The sequence below is a fragment of the Callithrix jacchus genome, chromosome 15 (assembly GCF_049354715.1).
Source record: "Callithrix jacchus isolate 240 chromosome 15, calJac240_pri, whole genome shotgun sequence".
NCBI classification, from domain to species: domain Eukaryota; kingdom Metazoa; phylum Chordata; class Mammalia; order Primates; family Cebidae; genus Callithrix; species Callithrix jacchus.
The window spans coordinates 78329000-78347836 of NC_133516.1; the positions used below are offsets into that span (position 1 = coordinate 78329000).

Here is an 18837-nt window from a genome sequence, read left to right on the forward strand (position 1 = left end):
TTAAGGGAGCAATTAACAGCAGCACTACTCCAAGTGAGAGAGAATCTTAGCCACCAAATTCACCTTTAGAGAGTTTGGATAAGGCAGATGCCCACATCCCATCCTAGACTAGGGAATCCGAATCTCAGTTACCTGGTAAAGAAAAGCTCTCCCAGCAATTCTGGTGGCCACCTAAGGGGAGGCCACAGTCACATAATTGTCAGCATAAGTATGTGCCAAATAAGCATAACGTAACAGCATAATGAGATGCAGCACAGGGGTTAGCTCAGGCACTGCCTCTCCACAATCACAAACTTTCCCTGAGCTTCAAGTCCAACCAGGTACCTACGTTCTCACAGCAACCGTCTCCAGTGCCTGCCTGCCTGCCTGCCTTTCTTTTTTCCTTCCTTCCTTCCTTCCTTCCTTCCTTCCTTCCTTCCTTCCTTCCTTCCTTCCTTCCTTCCTTCCTTCCTTCTTCCTTTCTCTGTCTCTCTTTCTCTCTCTCTCTCTTTTTTTTTTTTTTGGACAGAGTCTTGCCTATCTTGGCTCACTGCAAGCTCCGCCTCCCAGGTTCAAGCGATTCTCCTGGCTCATCTGGGATCACAGGTGTGTGCCACTACGCCTAGCTAATTTTTGTATTTTTAGTAAAGACGTGGTTTCACCATGTTGGCCAGGATGGTCTTGATCTCTTGACCTCGTGATCCACCTGCCTCAGCCTCCCAAAGTGCTGGGATTACAGGTGGAGTCACCTCGCCCAGCCATATTCATTTCTTTCTTAGTATTTTTCATGTTATGTTAAAATCATCCATGTATCTATTGGTCTTCCTCATTAAACTTGTAACTCTTTGAGGGCAAAAACTATATCTTCCCCCTGACCTTTTTTTTTTTTTTGAGACAGTCTCACTCTATTGCTCAGGCTGGAGTGTAGCGGTGTGATTTTGGCTCACTGCAACCTCCACCTCCTAGGTTCAAGCAGTTCTCCTGCCTCAGCCTCCCGAGTAGCTGGCATTACAGGTGGTAGACTGGAGATGCTATGGTGGTCAATTGACACATAGAGCCCTCTCTTTCATTTCAACTCCACCCTGTCAACCAGCCTACTGTCAACAAGCTCTTCCCAAACTCCTGCCCAGCCCAAGAGTCCATAATAAAAGAAGCTAAAAATGGAAGTAAGAGAGATAGGGGTTCAAGTCCTAGCTTCTCCATTCCTATTCTTAAGGAGCTAGTTTTAAGGACCTCCCTTATCCCTATTATGATTTTTTAATCTTTGAAATGGAAATGACATTGATTATAAAATGGGGGAGAGAGTGCATGTTACATCAGCACTTTGCAATGATAGGACCTTGTATAAAACGTAACTATCTTTTCCATTAACTGTGGGCAAGAAATAACCTAAATGGATGAGGGCCACTTAAGAGAGGGGGCATCTGTACTTACAGTTCCAAAATCAGGATGTAGGATGTGGGGGACTCATAGGTGTCATGGAGAGTGATGTACTGGGGGTGCTGTAGGTGCTGAAGCAGGGCAGCCTCGTGGGCAGCCTGTTCTTTCTTCTTCATTTTTTTGCTAACAAATTTCACGGCCACATCTTTGCGGGTAGCTTTGTGGATGCATTTCTTTACTATAGAGAAACGGCCTCTGGAAAAACAAAAGGGAGAGTTTGCCAGCACTCGTCAATTAACTAGAAATATTTTATTCACGGATGTGTAAAGTTTTGTGTGAAGTGGTCAGACAGATTTTATTAGGAATCTTACTCTCCTATATTTTTAGTTATAATGTTATTCAGAAAATCCGTTTTTCCTTCTTTAGCATTTTAGGGTTTTGAGATGTGAAAAACTAATATTTTATATTATATATAATATAATTGTATTATAAATTACATTTTTATATATAACATAAGTCTTCTTTTTAGAGGCAGGGTCTTGCTCTGTCACCCAGGCTAGTTAGAGTGCAGTGATGTAATCACGGCTCACTGCAGCCTCAACTTTCCAGGCTCAAGCCTCTTGCCTTGGCCTCCCAAAGCGCTGGGATTACAGGTGTAAGTCACTATGCCTGATGTAACTAATGTAATTTTTTAAATTAAAAAAAATTTTTTTAAAGACGGGGTTTCACCATGTTGGTCAGGCTGGTCTTGAACTCCCAACCTCAGGTGATCCGCCCGCCTTGGCCTCCAAAGTGCTTGGATTACAGGCCTGAGCCACCACACCTGGCCTAATGTAATTTTTTTAACTAATATTTTTCTCTGCCGTTTTAATCATCAACAGCAGTTCAGTTTTCTAGGCAGAACATATATTTCTGTGAAATACAAAAGAGAAACAGCAATAATGTTAAAGAAGGAGGAATTCTACTCAATAATAATTTTAAACACATTTTTATTATTATTTTTCTCCTTCTCATACATGCCAGTTCTACTTCCTTCAAGGTCTAGCACAAATGCTATCTCTTTATGGGGCCCTGACACGATGAAAAGATCAAAGACTGTAGAGCCATTGCAAATTGGATTTTTTAAAATTTCAATACTTTTCTGGGGAACAGGTGGTGTTCTTTAAAGGTGATTTCTGAGATTTTGGTGCGTTCACACCTAGGAGTGTGCACTGTACCCAATACATAGTCTTTTATCTCTCACCCCCTCCCACCCTTTCCCCCAAGTCCCCAAAGTCCATTGTATCATTCTTATGTCTTTGTGTCCTCATCAGCTTAGCTCTCCCATTAAAAACATTTTTAAAGAGTCAATTGTTTCATTTTATGTTTGTTATATTTTTATTATGGAAAATTTCTAATATACACAAAAGTAAAGAAAATAGCAAAATTGATCTCCTATGCACCCAGCTTCAATAATCACGAACATTTTAATCGATTTTGTTTCACCTATCTCTTTTCTATCCCCTGCTTTTTTTTTTCCTGGAGTAGTTTAAGCAAATCCAGATAAAATGTCATTTCACCCATAAATACTTCAGTTTACATCCCTAGCGACAAGAACACTTAAAAATATATAACCACCCTGCCATTAGTACATCTGACAAAATTACCCACTCCTGAAATGGAATGGTTCTCAGATGCAGCTGTTGCCCTGTGGAAGGTGGCAAGAGAGCTCTGTAGGGGCACAGGTCAGCAATGGGGCAGATGAAGGGAGGGTCAATGAGGTGACAAGGCAGTGCCATCCAAGTCCTGCCCATGAGGTGTCCTAACCTGCAAGCAGAGGAGGGAACAGTCTGAAGACCAGCCCATTCCGCCAACAGAAATGGGTGTGTCATGGCTACCATGAAGATCATCCTCCTTGACCTGGCTCTGTGCTCTACAAGCAACTTTCTAAGTATACTTCTTTTCCCATCGTATATTTGAATAAAATAAAATAATGTGCTAAGGAGGCCAGGTGCAGTGGCTCATGCTTGTCATCCCAATGCTTTATGAGGCTGAGACTGTAGGATCGCTTGAGCCCAGGAATTTGAGACCAGCCTGGACAACATAGTGAGATCCTTTCTCTTAAAAACATTTTTTTAAAAAAAGAATGTATTAATCAGTAAAACAAGTCTTAGACAATTATTTATTATCTATCATTTTCCAAATATTCTTGGCACAGTAAACAAATATTTGTTCAAGCTGGCAGTTTTGTTTCACATCATAAATTAATAAATTGCCATCTGGTTTTTAACAGGACTCTCTTTGTGAGTTTGATTATTGAAGTCACTTCTTGCAGAGGAGTGAAATGTAGCGATGAAAACAACTGAATGCTGAGGCTAGCTCTCCTGAATTTAGTGGCTGTGTCAAGGTACTGGTAGCTTAATTTTTAGAAAAAGTTTTGTAATTGTCAAAGTTATGAAGCCCCATGGTCTAAAAAGACAATTATCGTTATGGGTTCATTATTAAAAAAAAATTCGCCTCCATTTTCCCTTTCCTAGAGTCTCATTCTGTCACCCAAGCTTGAGTGCAGGAGGGTGATCTTGGCTAACTGCAATCTCTGCCTCCCAAGCTCAAGTGATCCTCCAACCTCAACCTCCTGAGTAGCTGGGACTACAGGCGTGCACCACCACATCTGTCTAATTTTTTGTACTTTTTTTGTGGAGACGTGATTTTGCCATATTGCCCAGGTCTTGAACTCCTGAGCTCAAAGCATCCACCCATCTTGGCCTCCCAAAGTGCTGGGATTACAGGTGTGAGACATTGTGCCCTGCCTGAGAGGCAGTATAATACATCAATTTAATATAGTTTAGCAGATGATTGAAATACTTACTTCTATGACTCTCATTAGTATGCTTTGAGCAGCTACCTCTTGATTTTTCAGTTTTAGTTATTTCTGTTGACATCCCACTATGGAAGATGAAAGGTTAGCCTCCTTCCTCCCTCTGTCCCTGCCACATAACCACTATCCCCATCCACTGTCTTCCTAATAGAATTATAATCAACGTTCAGTGTCTACATTACGGCACTATGTCCATGCTATTCACAGTTGAGCCTCTAGGAAACCATGGATACTTTTCCTTTGTGTGATAGAATGCTGTCTTCAATCATTTCTGACAAAGAGTGCATGGGGAATAAATTGTTTGAGACTTGCATATCTGAAAATCTGTACTTATCCTACCTTTATCCTTGATTGTGAGTTTAGCTGAGTATAATCCAGTTGGGAAAATTTTTCATTCATGATTTTGAAGGAATTATTCTGTTGCCTTCTAACTTCTATTGTTATTGGTAATGTTAACTGTTAATGTCAGGCTGGTTTTGAACTTCTGACCTCGTGATCCTCCCGCCTCGGCTTCCCAAAGCGCTGGGATTACAGGTGTGAGCCAAGCGCCCAGCCTTCCTGAGAATTTTTAAAGATTTTTCTGCTTTTTGCAATGTTTAGCAATTTTAGATTGTATCCTGAACATTTTGAATGTTACGCTGTGAGACTCTGATTTTGCTAAAGTCTTCTGGAGAAGGTTGAGTTTGGGTTCATTTGTATGTTTTGGTAGGCATTCAACTTGGTTAGGTTCAGACTGCAAGTTCTGTCTCACCTTCTGTGGGAGGTGGTGCTATTGTCAGCTCAGTTTTCAAAGTGTTTACTAGGCTTTTAGGTCTGCCCCCTCGTGAGCACCACATGAAGATTAGTCTGAGACTAAACTGAGCAGTGATTTACATGGTAGTCCAGTTCTCAGAGCCTTGCAATATTTCAATGTGCCTTATACATGCACAGCTGGAAGGTGGCCCAGGATTTGAGTCATTTCATATAGAATTAGGAGATAATCTTTTGCTTTCTCCTGAAATTTCTCCCACATTCTTTACCTCCCACGGGCCCCTTTTTAAAGTTGTCTGGCCAGAAAGATGGGATTCCCTCGACGTTTAGTTTCCTGCACTGTCATCCCATCTCACAGGACTGCCCTCAGGGTGAGGCAGTGACAGTAAGGAGACAGAGAGAAAAAAAAACAAACAAAGCAGGAATTCCTCTGTTCTCTCCAGCTCAAAGGGTTCACTTTTCTTTGTCCTTTGGTCAGAAATGTGGGTTTTTCTTGGAGTTTTTGCTCTTTGTGCATGCTGCACAGCTCTTTGATTTGGCTCACACTTGCATCAAAGCTGGGGAGATAAAAGAGAAAAAAGGAAAGAAAAAAAGGGAGGAAGGAAGAAGAGAAGGAAGGAAAGAAGCGAGGGAGGGAGGAAGGAAGAAAGGAGGGAAGGAAGAAAGGAGGGAAGGAGGAAGGGAGGGAGGGAGGGAAGGTCGATCCAGTTTTTTCTTGGATGAACAAAGACAATTACACAGATACTTGAAGCTGGGGAGCAAATCTGGAGTCAGCTTATCCCTTGGGAATGCTGACCGGTTGCCGGTATACAATCTAAAAATGTAGCAGCACCAGGCCTCCAGGTAAGGATGCCAGGCTGAGCAATCATCAGTTTTCACTCCCTTCTGAGACACAGCTTCTCAAAAAAAAAAAATTTAGCCAATCCTTTCAATTTTAGCATCCTCATTCCACCTAGTTCCAGAGGTACTTGATGCTCCTAATACCTGAGCCTTTGGGTAATTCTGCTACAAAAATTACACTGGGACCCTTTGACCTCATGACTGATTGACTCAGGTCTTCAAGGTCATTTATCACTCTTCCATCTGTTTATTTGCATGTAATACTTTATTTTTGTCTTTTCTTCCAATGTCCTCTTTCTTATATGCCTACTTTAAAAAAATCCTTCATTGTAATTTCAATGAATTTTAGAAGGAAGTGAAAATGGATGCTTGTGTTCAACCTGCCATCTTACCTGGAGGCCTGGTACTGCTACCTTTCTGTATAGCAACAGGTACAGGCAATGGGGTCATCATTTCCAGTGACAATCCCCTGCCTTCTTTATACTGCATTGTTGCCCTTTTAGTCCATTCCTGGTTATCACGCCATACACAAGTGACCTCTTCTTCTGTGGATGTGCTGTAGGAGAGAACGTATTCCTTCCTGCACTGTGGTTTTTTACAACATATTAATTACCAGAGAGCCCCTTTTAACAGAATAGTCACATACGCCCAGAATTCCAGGTTTAAGTTTGATGAAGAAGGTTGGTTCACTTCCAGGGCCCTGGCACAGATATCTTTCCTGTGTCTCAAGTTAACATCTCCATGTATTATTTCAGCCAGATGCGGTGGCTCACGCCTGTAATCCCAGCACTTTGGGAGGCCAAGGCAGGTGGATTGATTGAGCTCAGGAGCTTGAGGTTATCCTGGGCAACATGGTGAAACCCCATATCTACAAAAAATGCAAAAATTAGCTGGCTGTGATGGTTCATGCCTGTGGTCCCAGCTACTTGGGAGGCTGAGGTGGGAGGATCACTTGAGCCCGGAAGGTTAAGGCTGCAGTGAGCAGTGATTGTGCCACTGCACGCCAGCCTGGGCAACAGAGTCCCTGTCTCAAAGAAAAAAAGAAGAAGAAGAATTTACATGTATTATTTCCAAGGATCTTCTGAAAATATGAGGACTATTCTTAGGAGAAAGGAAAAGCTTCAGGCTGTTAGATGCTTTAAAGCAAAAACATTCATTACTTTTCAACAGATAAGAAAATTGATCTTCCCTTTAAGAAACATCACATTGCTGGGCGCGGTGGCTCACACCTGTAATCCCAACACTTTGGGAGGCTGAGGCGGGTGGATCACGAGGTCAAGAGATCGAGACCATCCTGGTCAACATGGTGAAACCCCGTCTCTACTAAAAATACAAAAAATTAGCCGGGCATGGTGGCGCGTGCCTGTAATCCCAGCTACTCAGGAGGCTGAGGCAGGAGAATTGCCTGAACCCAGGAGGCGGAGGTTGTGGTGAGCCGAGATCGCGCCATTGCACTCCAGCCTGGGTAACAAGAGCGAAACGCCGTCTCAAAAAAAAAAAAAGAAAGAAAGAAACATCAAATCATCCATCTGTTTTAGCTAAAACCTGCCCTAACCTATGGCTAATAATAGCAAACACATGTCTCCCGGAGGAATTAACTGAGGCATCCAGGTGATGGAAAAATTTCATTTAGAACCAGCTGAGGATTTAATTAGCCCATTATTGGGGATCATGTTGAGCTTCACCAATTTCAATATAATAGAGCAAACGAGATTTCAGTTACTAGAGCTTATTTTGGACAATAATCGACATGATGAGAAACAACATACGCTAGTAAAACAAGCCCAGGCTTGGAGTTGGGTAGCCCAGAATTTTAATCCTGGCTCCACGCCTCCTAGTTGTGCGGCCTTGAGAAAGTTACTTAACCTCCCTGAGCCTGAGTTTCCTTTACTGAAAATATACTTCAGACCAGGTGAGATAGGTGGCTCATGCCTGTAATCCCACACTTTAGGAGACTGAGGTGGGAGGATTGTTGAGCTCAGGAGTTTGAGACCTGCCTGGACAACATAGTGCAAACCCCATCTCTGCAAAACAATAAAAATTGTTTTAAAAGTTTTCCAGGTGTGGTGGTGTGCACCTGTAGTCCTGGATACTTGGAAGGCTGAAGTGGGAGGATGGCTTGAGCTCAGGAGATTGAGAGTGGAGTGAGCTATGATACTGCCACTGCATTCCAGCTCTAGCAACAGAGACAGACCCTATCTCAAAAAAAGAAAAAAAGAAAAGACAATAAACTCAGCTGGGTTCAGTGGCTCAGGCCTGTAATCCCAGCACTTTGTGGGGCTGAGGTAGGTGGAAGATTGCTAGAGTCCAGGAGTTCAAGGCTAGCCCGGGGAACACAATAATACCCTGTCTCTCTGTATATTTTTTTTTAAAGAAAGAAAAATCTGTGCAAACAGTATCTTACAGTGTTGTATAGATTAAATTAAATAATATTGGTGTATTAAGCAGTAGAGCTCAAACAAATAAACAAAAATAACACTTGTATATAGTATCTGCTTAGTATCTGGAATACTATAGATACTGAGATCATCATTATCATCATCACATAACTTTCCTTGGCTTTTTTCTTCTGTCTGGCTACACAAAGAAGGCAGGCAAGGAGTGGTAGAGTTTGTTTTTGATGAAAGGTGCTGTAACGAAAGGCAGTGAATGACATTGTGACTCCTGCCCTAAGACACAGAAGTAAGGACCATTTTGGCTTCCTCTACAACTTCCGTCACAACCTCCCCACTTAAGAAGTGTTATGCTTCCCTGAGAGATGCCAATCAGAGATAGAGATGATGCCCATGGCCCATTGCTAGTGGGTGTTCTCTTATAGGGTGGATGATCTTTCAAGTGGACTACCCATGTTCCCTCACCCAGACCACCTGGAGACCAAAGCATGCTCAGGGATGGACCTCTTTTGTTTCTTTCCCATCAACTATTGTGTGGACCAGAAAATAGATTTAATTTTTCTGTTAAAAGTCGTATTTTTATCTGTTTTATTTTTGAGGACATACTAAATGTTCTCTAACCAAAATACTGAAAAGACAAAGAGATAGGTATGTATGTGTATATGTGTAGCAGGGGGTGGACTGGGATTAGAAATACTCATAAAATAATTAATGTGCTTGCTACATGGGCAGTATAGAGATCTATACCCAACAATTAGTGATTATACAGTCTTCTCAGGAACATATGGAAGTTTTTACAAAAATTAACCACGTACATAAAGCAAGTCTGAACACAAACCGAGCAATCAGTACCATCTAGATTCTGACTACAATGGAAATTAAGTTAGATATCAGTAATAAAAAGATACTTTAAAAACTCATATTAAAAAATTTCATATATATTAAAACATGTTTCCATTATAACGAGGTCAAAGAAAATTCATAGTTGAAGAAAATTACATATAACTGACTAAGGAAAATAGCGCATGTCAAAATTTGGGACCTATAGCTAAAACTGTACTTTGAAGAAAATGTTGGGCCTTAAATCCTTATATTAGAAAAGAAGGGGCCAGGCATGGTGGTCACGCCTGTAATTTTGGGAGGCCGAGGTGGGTGGATCACGAGGTCAGGAGATCGAGACCATCCTGGCCAACATGGTGAAACCCTGTCTCTACTAAAATACAAAAAACTAGCCGGGTATGGTGGCATGCACCTGTAGTCCCAACTACTTGGGAGGCTGAGATAGGGGAATCGCTTGAACCCGGGAGGCGGAGGTTGCAGTGAGCTGAGATTGCGCTACTGCACTCTAGCCTGGCAACCAAGCAAGATTCTATCTCAAAAAAAAAAAAAAAAAAAAAAGAAAGAAAGAAAAGAAAAGAAAGACTGAGAATTGATGAATGAAGCATCTGAAGCATCCAATTTAAGAAGTTAGAGAAGAGTAGAAAATACAAATAAATATTTTAGTTATTTTCTCTCTATGGAGAGAATTGCATTTGTAAAAGAAACAAACAAGTGACAACAACAAGCTATTATCCTTTTGTGATGTTGCTAGGGGTTCATGAATGAAGGAATAGAAAACCGCGTCATTACCTTCCAATTTCATTCAGCTCCGTGTAAGCTGAGTCAAAATTTTCCTTCCAAGAAATGGTGGCGCCATCAGCAGCAGCATCTTTGGAAGAGAGAGAATCCATTTACAATATCAAGGATGACACATAAGAATAAAGACGAGATTAACAGGAAAGCTCCAGAATAACCCCAAAGCAATTCTCATGACCAAATATGGAGTCTAACTCAGTGGGAAAATGCCATGATTCCCTGGAATGTTATTAAAAATCATTCAAGGGGAAACTGACATGACAGAGTCAGCCTCTCTCTCCTATCTAAAGAGAAAACTCAGGACAATCAGAAATGCGACTTTTGGATATTTTTAAATAGAAATTTGGGAGAAAAAGTTAAAGGGGGGAAAAAACACTTTGAAGGCCTAGAAAAGCCGGTGAAAATCAGGGATGTAAAAAGGATGCAGAGAGAGAAGAAGGGACGAGTTATATGGTCAAGAAAGGAGAAAAGGAAAAGATATTCTAGAAATTTCTCTTTCTAGCCTATGCCACACAGAAAGAGCCTGTCTCTACAAAAAATAAAAAATTAGTCAGGTGTGGTGGTGTACACCTGTAGTCCCAGCTACTTAGGAGGCTGAGGTGGGAGGATCGCTTGAGCCCAGGAGGTCGAGGTTGCAGTGAGCTATGATTGCACCATTGTACTCTAACCTGGGAGACAGAGTCAGACCCTGTCTCAAAAAAAAAAAAAAACAAAACAGAGAAGAAAAAAAATTCTCCTTCTTAACCCACTCTTCTCAGGCATTAATAGGCATTAATGTGCTTATCTGGTATATTGAAGGATTTAACTAAACCCACAATACATGCCTGAGTAGATTCTTTGGCAGTATTACCTTGTATGATGTGTCAATTCCTTGGCAATGATTCACACACACACATACATACACATACACACGCACACAAAGCATGCATATCAATACACATTTGTGTTGTCTGTTGGGGACCAACGTTCGCAAATAGCAAAACACACAGCATCATCTGGGGCTGGAGCAAGTTTGCAGCCTGGGAGGAGAGAGGTCACAGCTTGGCTCAGCTGACCCTGGAGCCAGTTCCCTCAGGTTTCTCAGAGCACAGCCTGGCTGAGACTGAAGGTGGCTTATCCATATTGAATTCTGAGGAAACAGAGACCCAGGGCCTAGGTTTCTGCATGAGTCACAGGCTCATGGGAACAAAGTCAGTGTCACTGGGAGAAAACTGGGCTGACAGCAGGGCTGGAACTGGAGAGCATTTCTGGATTCAGGTGGGGGCAGAGGTGACTTAGAGGGTTTCCCAATCCCCTTAACCCTAAGACACATGGGTCCATTATCTCCTGAGTAGTCCACTGCCCACTGCTCTTCCCAACACACACAGACCACTACCTTGCACTGCCCAAAATCTCACCATTTGGAGATTTCTTTAGAATAGCCAAGTTTTCTCTTTCAAAATGTCCCAGGATGAAGATGATTTGGGCAAAATAAGAACCGTATTTGTAAAATACTCCTATTTAGCTAGTTGTATGTGTATCTTAGTTGATTTTTCAACAAATCTACATAAAAGTATAACCATGTTGAAAAAAGAAATTCTGGGATGATTGGGGGTGAGGAAACAATGAAATCCTCATGTTGTACTGAAGTCTTCATCCAGGTTGCTTTTCTCTCCCCCATTTGAAGTGGGTAAGTCCCTCATGCAGGGAGGTATGTTTACGGCTGGCAGGGGTGCCCGGGTGTGAGGAGGCTTTGTATTACTGTCTCAGAAGAGGGGCAGAGAATATCCATGGGACTCGTGACTCCTGCCTGTAACTCTCCATTCCTGGAGACATTCTTATTCCCCGGGGAACTTGGCAGATGCAGGGGTAGGCATGGGTGCAGACCTAACATTTGCCCAAGACACTTGGAGCTATACTTTACAGAAACATTCTTATCAGGCCTCCAAAATGTGGCGTGACTGAAGCCACCAGGTGCCTCTTGCATGGTGGCCTGACATGTCAACGTGCCTGTGAGTCTGTGACAGGCAGCCAGGTGCCTTGCCCCCACTGCCTGGGGGACCGGGGCTGGGTTTGGACTCACCATATTCTGGAAGTCTCACAAAATCCGAGGGCTCGCTGGGAAGGCTGATTCCCCAGGGGTTACTGGCACTGACTCTGAACTGATAAGGACACCCGGGACTAAGGTCTTCAATGACGAGGTAAGTGTCCAAGGTCGAAGCCACCGACTGCTGCCAGATCTGAGAACCTAGTGCATGGTTTCCCAGGAGAGGGAAAGAGAAAAGCCAAAGGGACATTGTTTCAAAGACCTTCAGCAAACAAAGAAAAATGGACCCATTCAATTCAAGGGACACTTATGGTCACTGTGTCAGGCTCTGAAAGCCTGCGGGCCAACCGTGGCAGTTTGGGTTCAAGTTCCTAAATGATGAAATAAATGGTGAGAGGCGTGGAAGAAGCTGGCCTATAGATTTTGTCCACTTTCAAATGTGCAAGTGCCAGAGTGAAAAGAGATAATACAGAATTTGCAGGGGAGACATGGTAAACTTTTAATAAGGCCAGGGAGTATATTTTTAATAAAAAAAAATGAGAGAAAATATGCATTTGGAAATGGAAACAAAATGGAAATGAACATGTATTGAACACTAAGTACATGTACGATACTGTGGAAGATGTCTTCAACATAATTCTTTCATTTAACTTTCTCTCTTAAAACCATAGAAACTCAGTGAGGTAGACTGCGCTAATCTCATTTTACAGATGTAGAAACTGAGCCTCAAAAATATTAAACAATTTGCCCAAGAGAACTTAGTTAATGAGTGGAACTATGAACTGGATAATGCTAAGGTAAATATGAACTCTGTAAAATATGTCTCCCAGCTCACTATTAATACCTTTGTGCTGTCCTGGTAGACACAAGAGAGAACAGCTTAAGGATGCGGAAATAAATGGGTTTATAACTGCATAGGGCCTGCTTAATAAAAAAGAAGAAAGAAGAATTAAAATAATAAGCCTCATGGTAAGTAGAATAAAACAAATGTTTTGGTTCAGGGGATAGGGTAGCAAGCAATTGCTTTCAGTTCAGTTGTGTAATTCATAATGTGATTCAGAGTAATTGTGTTATTATTCTGAATAATTGTACTTGTGTTGTTAACAGTTAAGCTATCTGGCAGCTTCTTATTTTAACTAATTCTTGCTAACTAGATGGAAGCTGCAGTTGTTTCTAACTGCTGAAGAAATACATTCACTTGTAGCATGTAAATGTAACAAATTTTAACAATTTAAATTGCACAATTTTAAACTGTACAATTAAAAATATATATTATCTTAATTTTATCTGGGCTAGGGGGTATAGAACTCTGCCCATACAACAGTAGTTATTTCTCTGGGAGAAAGACCACAATTAGCAAAGTAGAGATCTGCGTTCTCGTGCTAGCTCTGTCTCTTACTAACTATAATCTTTTGTTTCTTAACTTTATTTAGGCCTTAGCCTCTTCTTCTGTAAAATGGGCCTGATTATCCCTGTCTGGGTGATGGAGCGTGTTAAGTAGGGATACAGGCACCTTGAAAGCTGCCCTGGGTCATAAATATGTCAGGGAGGTTTGTATCATCTTAGCCAAGACAGCTGCTCAACATCTGGGATCAGAAGGCAGCTGTAGTTTGACACTGAGGCCTCTGTGCTGAGTTGGAAGACACAGCAAGGAGCAACTTCTGAAACATGAAGAGGCTAATATGTTTATAATTCTGAAGGACCTCCTAGATATTAAGAGAAGAGAGAAAAAGAAGAGCAGGAGGCCGGGCGTGTTTACTCCTGTAATCCCAGCACTTCTGGAGGCTGAGGTGAGTAAACTGTTTGTGCTCAGGAGTTTCACAGCAGCCTGGGCAGCATAATGAGACCCTGCCTCTACTAAAAATACAAAGATTAGCTGGGTGTGGTGGTGTGCGCTTTAGTCCCAGCTACTCAGGAGGCTGAGGTGGGAGGTTGGCTTAAGCCCAGGAGTGTGCCACTTCACTCCAGCTTGGGTTGACAGAGCCACACCCTGGCTCAAAAAAATACATAAAAATAAAGGAAAAGAAAGAAAAAGAAGAGCAGAAGATAGTGCACCTTCCTCTCTGTACTCCACAGTGTAACCAGAAATAGTGCAGTTTCCTGTGCTGGAGGGGGGCAGCCAGCGGAGAATCACCGAGGTGCAGCTTCTCTCCTGGGCAATGGGGCGGTTAGGGGCTGCTGGAACACCTATGGAGACAGAAGTCAGGATCAGGTGCTATTTCTGCAGAATCAGGCATTTTACACCAAGGTATAAGGTCATCGAGGAAACATTCCCTAACCCATGTTGCAATTTTTTCCTATGACCTTCTCCACCAAGTGGCATAGCTTTCTCCAGGAGACACATCATGCTATCTGAGGATCTTCTTCGGGCTATACCCTGAAGTACTATACCCTGAAGATAATGCTTGGCCAGGAAATTAACATGTTGATGGGAGGTTTATGGTAGGCCACAGACACCTCTTAGCAAAGATTCGTTCTCTTCTCATTTGCCAGAATTTTAGTTTTGAATTTTTACAATGGACATTTTCTCCCCTGGGTTGCAGGGAATGCTTATAATGTTCATTTAAAATGTAGGGCCAGATGTGGTGGCTCACACCTGTAATCCCAGCACTTTGGGATGCCAAGGCAGGAGGATCTCTTGAGCACAGGTGTTTGAGACTTTATCTTTTCAAAAAGTTTAAAAAATTAGCTGGGCATGGTGGCACATGCCTGTAGTCCTATTTACTTGGGAGGCTGAGATGGGAGGATAGCTGGAGCCTGGGAGGTGGAGGCCGAGATGGGAGGATAGCTGGAGCCTGGGAGGTGGAGTCTGAGATGGGAGGATAGCTGGAGCCTGGGAGGTGGAGGCTGCAGTGAGAGGTGCCATGCTATTGCACTCCAGCCTGGGCAACAGAGCAAGACCCTGTCTCAAGAAAAATAAAAGTTTGACTAACACAAATTGATAGAGGCAGAAAGTAGAGCAGTGGTGGCCAAGAGGCACTGGGGAGGAAGGAATGGGGAGTCATTGTTTAACAGGTGAAGATGCAGTTTCAGAAAGATGGGAGATTAAAAAAGTTCTGTGGATGGATGGTGGTGATGGTAACCCCAAAATGTGGATGTAATTAATGCCACCAAACTTAATTTACACACTTATTTATATATTTTATTTATATACACTTATTTATATATTTTTGAACTGTATGTTTTAAAATGGTTAAGGTGGAATGGGCACAGTCGATCATGCCTGTAATTCCAGCACTTTGGGAGGCCAAGGTGGGAGGATCACATTAGCCCTGGAACATTAGACCAGCTTGGGCAACATAGTGAGAACCTATCTCTATTTGAATTTTTAGAAAATGGTTATGATGATAAATTTTATTGTGTGTGATTTACTGCAATTAAAAAATAAACGTTTTAAAAGGTATTACAGGCAACACAGTGAAATGCCATCTCTACAAAAAAATGAAAAAAAAAAATAAATTAGCGGGGCGTGGTGGTGCATGCCTGTGGTCCTAGCTAATCCGGAGGCTGAGGTAGTAGGATTGCTTGAGCCTGTGAAGTCAAGGCTGCCGTGAACAGAGACCATGCCTGAGCCACAGCAAGAGCCCGTCTCAAAACAAATTATTTAGGAATGTTTGACTACCTTGCACTTTGACTGTTGCAGATGTTGATGTGGTCCCGTGGTCATTTGTCGCTATGCAGGTATAAATCCCGCTATCTTGGGGCATCAGATTGCAGATCTTCAGGGTGATTTCTCCAGAATCACTAGGGACACCAAAAAGATGTTCTTTAAACTCCAGTGATGAGACACTTGACTGCTGGGTAAAAATCCCATAGGGTTGGCACATGGTGTGCTGAGCACAGAGTTTTGTGGCGAGCTCAGTCCCCAGTCTGTGAGCTACCTACACACCTTGGTGATCACCCTGTCTCCCTACATCGCCAGTTCTTTCCATTGAAAAAATTTTCTGGCCACACCCATCTCTCAAGTTTGTTATACATGAGGGATAGAATAAGAAATAAAATGACATAAGAATTAGAGCATGGTTTGAAATATATAAAGTCTTATGCAAGTTCTGGCTCACAGTATTATTAGTATTATTATCACTAGCAACTTTGTCCTAGAATATTTTCAGTTTCACAGATCGATAATGAATGATTGGCAAAAAAAGGAAAGAAGAAGAAAAATGTTTAAAGTATTTCAAATTCTATATGCGAGATCCTCAAAATAACCAGGTGAATTTCTAAGAAAGGGTAAATTCCATCACCTAAATGGTAATTTCCCCATTCATCCCAATATAAGTTCCAGGAACATCCCCAGGGGAGAACTGCTCTGAGACACAGAAGTCACAGTCAGCCATGCCCCTTCCCCAGGGTTATGATATACCCTGGAGCTCTTCATGATCCTCACCAACCACTGCCTCTCACACTAGGCTTCTTGGACCCACTGGTATTTTATGAACTGGCCAGGTGGTCTCTGCTGGGAATCCCAAGGAATGATGGTCTTTTTCTATTTCACATACATGCAAATTAAGTCAATGAATGAAAGTTTCTTGATTCTAAGGGCTTCTTCCACTAATGTTTCTTAAGCATCTAGGGCTTGCTACCACTTGTCCATTGTAAGCAACAGTACACAATCCAGTTCATAATCAGTAACGATAAATGTTGACAGGACGACTGGGAGGCAGTCAGCCAACTTTTGTTAAATGGACTTTTTGTGTAGAAGCATACCTGCGGCTTGATTTTCTATTGTGCATTTTGGAATGAGTCGTTTCTTTTTCTAATAACATTGTTCTTTGGCAAGGGATTAAACATCTCATTGTTTCACAGCATCCTGAAGGGCACAAAAAATTTCAGGATGTGCAGATTTGAGGACTACATTTTTACTGCAGGTCTGGAGCCTTCACCACTTCATCAGAAGTCTGAATCTTCTGACTTAGAGATTTACTTGGGGATCTGTAGGGAAAGGTCATCTACCAGGATGAATGTAAGGCAGTGACCATAAAAACTCTTCCTAAGTTTTCAGGTCAAGCATGGCACATGCTTGACCTGAGATATAAAGGTTTATGTTTTTCCCTATTTGTTTAATGAGGATCCAGATTGCAGTCTTTGCAAACCATTCTGCTGGTCCCAGGTATGTCTATGTGGTGCTGAGCGCCATGGGAAATGTGTGCTGGTGCTGCTGCAGGTGTCCATCAGGCTGCAGCCTGAGTGGCAGAGGCTGTGACTCTTGCAGCACTGAGTCCCCTCTCATGTTTAACTCAGTCTCTCTCCTAACCAAGGCCAAGCGTTTGAGCTAGAACAGGCTCCAGGGCAGCTCTTCTCTTGCAGAGCCCAGTCACCAGAGCAGAAGCTGCATCCTACATTCAGCCTCTCAGTGCTCTGCTAAGGGGCTGCTGGTGCTGGTGTTAGGGCAATCAGCTTACCAAGAGGAGACAGTGTATGTGGCTGAGCTGTTGTCAGTGTCAAGGATGTTCTGGTCTGGACCCTTCCAAGTGATGGTGGGCTTCGGCCGCCCACAGACTTTGCACTGCAGTATCACTGTGTCCCCAAGCAAGCAGGTCACATCCACCAAGGGCACAAGGAATTCTGGGGCCACTATAATCAAATCAACGTACATTCACATCATTCAGAGAAAACTTAGAACAAAACAGCCATTTTTTAACACATCACTCTCATTTCCCACCCATATCACATAATGATTCTAATAACCTTCAGCATAACACTGGAGAGTCATCTGGGTCTCTTTAAAAAGTATTAAAAAGTAATAACTATTTATTGTAGAAAAATTAGGAAATACAGACAAAAAGAAAAGCTCCATAATGTCATAATTCAGAGACAATTACTGTGAGCATTCTGGTATACATCCTTTTGGGCTTTATACAAATAGACTTCTTATAAAACTTGGATCCCATCACACATATTGCAAGTTTTAGTCTTTTTCAGCTAACAGTCCATCATAAACATCTTTCCTTGTCCATTAATACACAACTATATCACCATTGCTTCAATGCTAGGTTAACTATAATTTATTTAACCAACTTCCATGTTCCCAATTCTAATGCTTTTTAACTCACCTTCTTGGATGAAATTTGGATTTAAGATCTGAAAAACACAAAGAAACACAAAATTGCTTGAATCCTAAACTACTAAAACAGAACAAGAGACTTCACCCTATTGAGTAAAAAGAAAGTACAATTTAGGGAGGTGAGACCTGGAGCCCAACTTCCCACTTTGTTGTGACAACAAAGCCTCTCTCTCTCTCTCTTTTTTTTTTTTCATTTTCTAAAAGCTTTATTTATTAAAAAAAATTATTTATTTAACTTTAGGTGCCTACTATATCTGGCATTTCTCCCCATGTCTGGGGGCTAGGGGAGAGAACAAAACCTCCCTTTAGCAACAAATGGCACTTGGTTTCCTCTGTCTAATCTGGTTGTTCACATTCCTGCCTGGCAGTGTGCAGCCTCAGGCAGGTTTACTGACTTGGAGCTCTGCTAGCAGAGGCTGTTCTTTTTTTTCCCTTTATTGAGCCTTTTGCTGCAGCAGAGACCTTTCTGTCCTTCCTCCTCTCAGTTGCTTTTCTTCCCTTCACAGGCAGAAAACCCACTCTCCTGCTCATTACGCACGCAAGCAATGAGGTGGCATTGTTTCTTCTTAACATCACAAACTCAAAAATAGAGGACCTGAGACCTATCAAACTGGAAGGGTCATTGAAATTCACTAACCTAGTGTTCTCCTTACGAATGTCCTCTCTACCCTTCACCCATCCCCAGGCAGGGGAAACGTCTCTTCAAGCAGCTAAACACAGAGCTTCTCTGTTTGAAGGGGAATAAGAGAAGTCCTGTCTGTCTCTTCTTTCCCAAGCATGATCTCCTATAGCCCAGGCCTGCATGGGGCAACTTGAAGCCACTGACCCAACCATTCTATCCCTTTCCACTTCATAGGTGAGAAAATGAATACTAAGTGACTAAACCGACTACGTCCGGTCACAAGGCTGGTTC

At 42.2% G+C, this 18837-nt stretch overlaps 1 protein-coding gene across 27 annotated transcripts in view; it reads right to left on the bottom strand.

Moving 5' to 3' along the window:
* KALRN (kalirin RhoGEF kinase) overlaps positions 1-18837 on the bottom strand; it is a 659576-nt gene that overhangs the window by 10478 nt on the left and 630261 nt on the right. For 26 of the 27 annotated variants that reach the window (XM_078351912.1, XM_078351911.1, XM_078351910.1 and 23 more), the window contains 7 exons: positions 17914-17941; positions 17263-17434; positions 15483-15604; positions 13916-14047; positions 11897-12061; positions 9829-9907; positions 1414-1614 (listed from right to left, as the gene is read on the bottom strand). In XM_078351912.1, the coding sequence (XP_078208038.1) occupies positions 1414-1614; positions 9829-9907; positions 11897-12061; positions 13916-14047; positions 15483-15604; positions 17263-17434; positions 17914-17941 (899 nt within the window). Of the gene's footprint in view, positions 1-1413; positions 1615-9828; positions 9908-11896; positions 12062-13915; positions 14048-15482; positions 15605-17262; positions 17435-17913; positions 17942-18837 lie in introns of those variants that run through there. The other variant, XM_078351918.1, reaches the window with a different exon arrangement.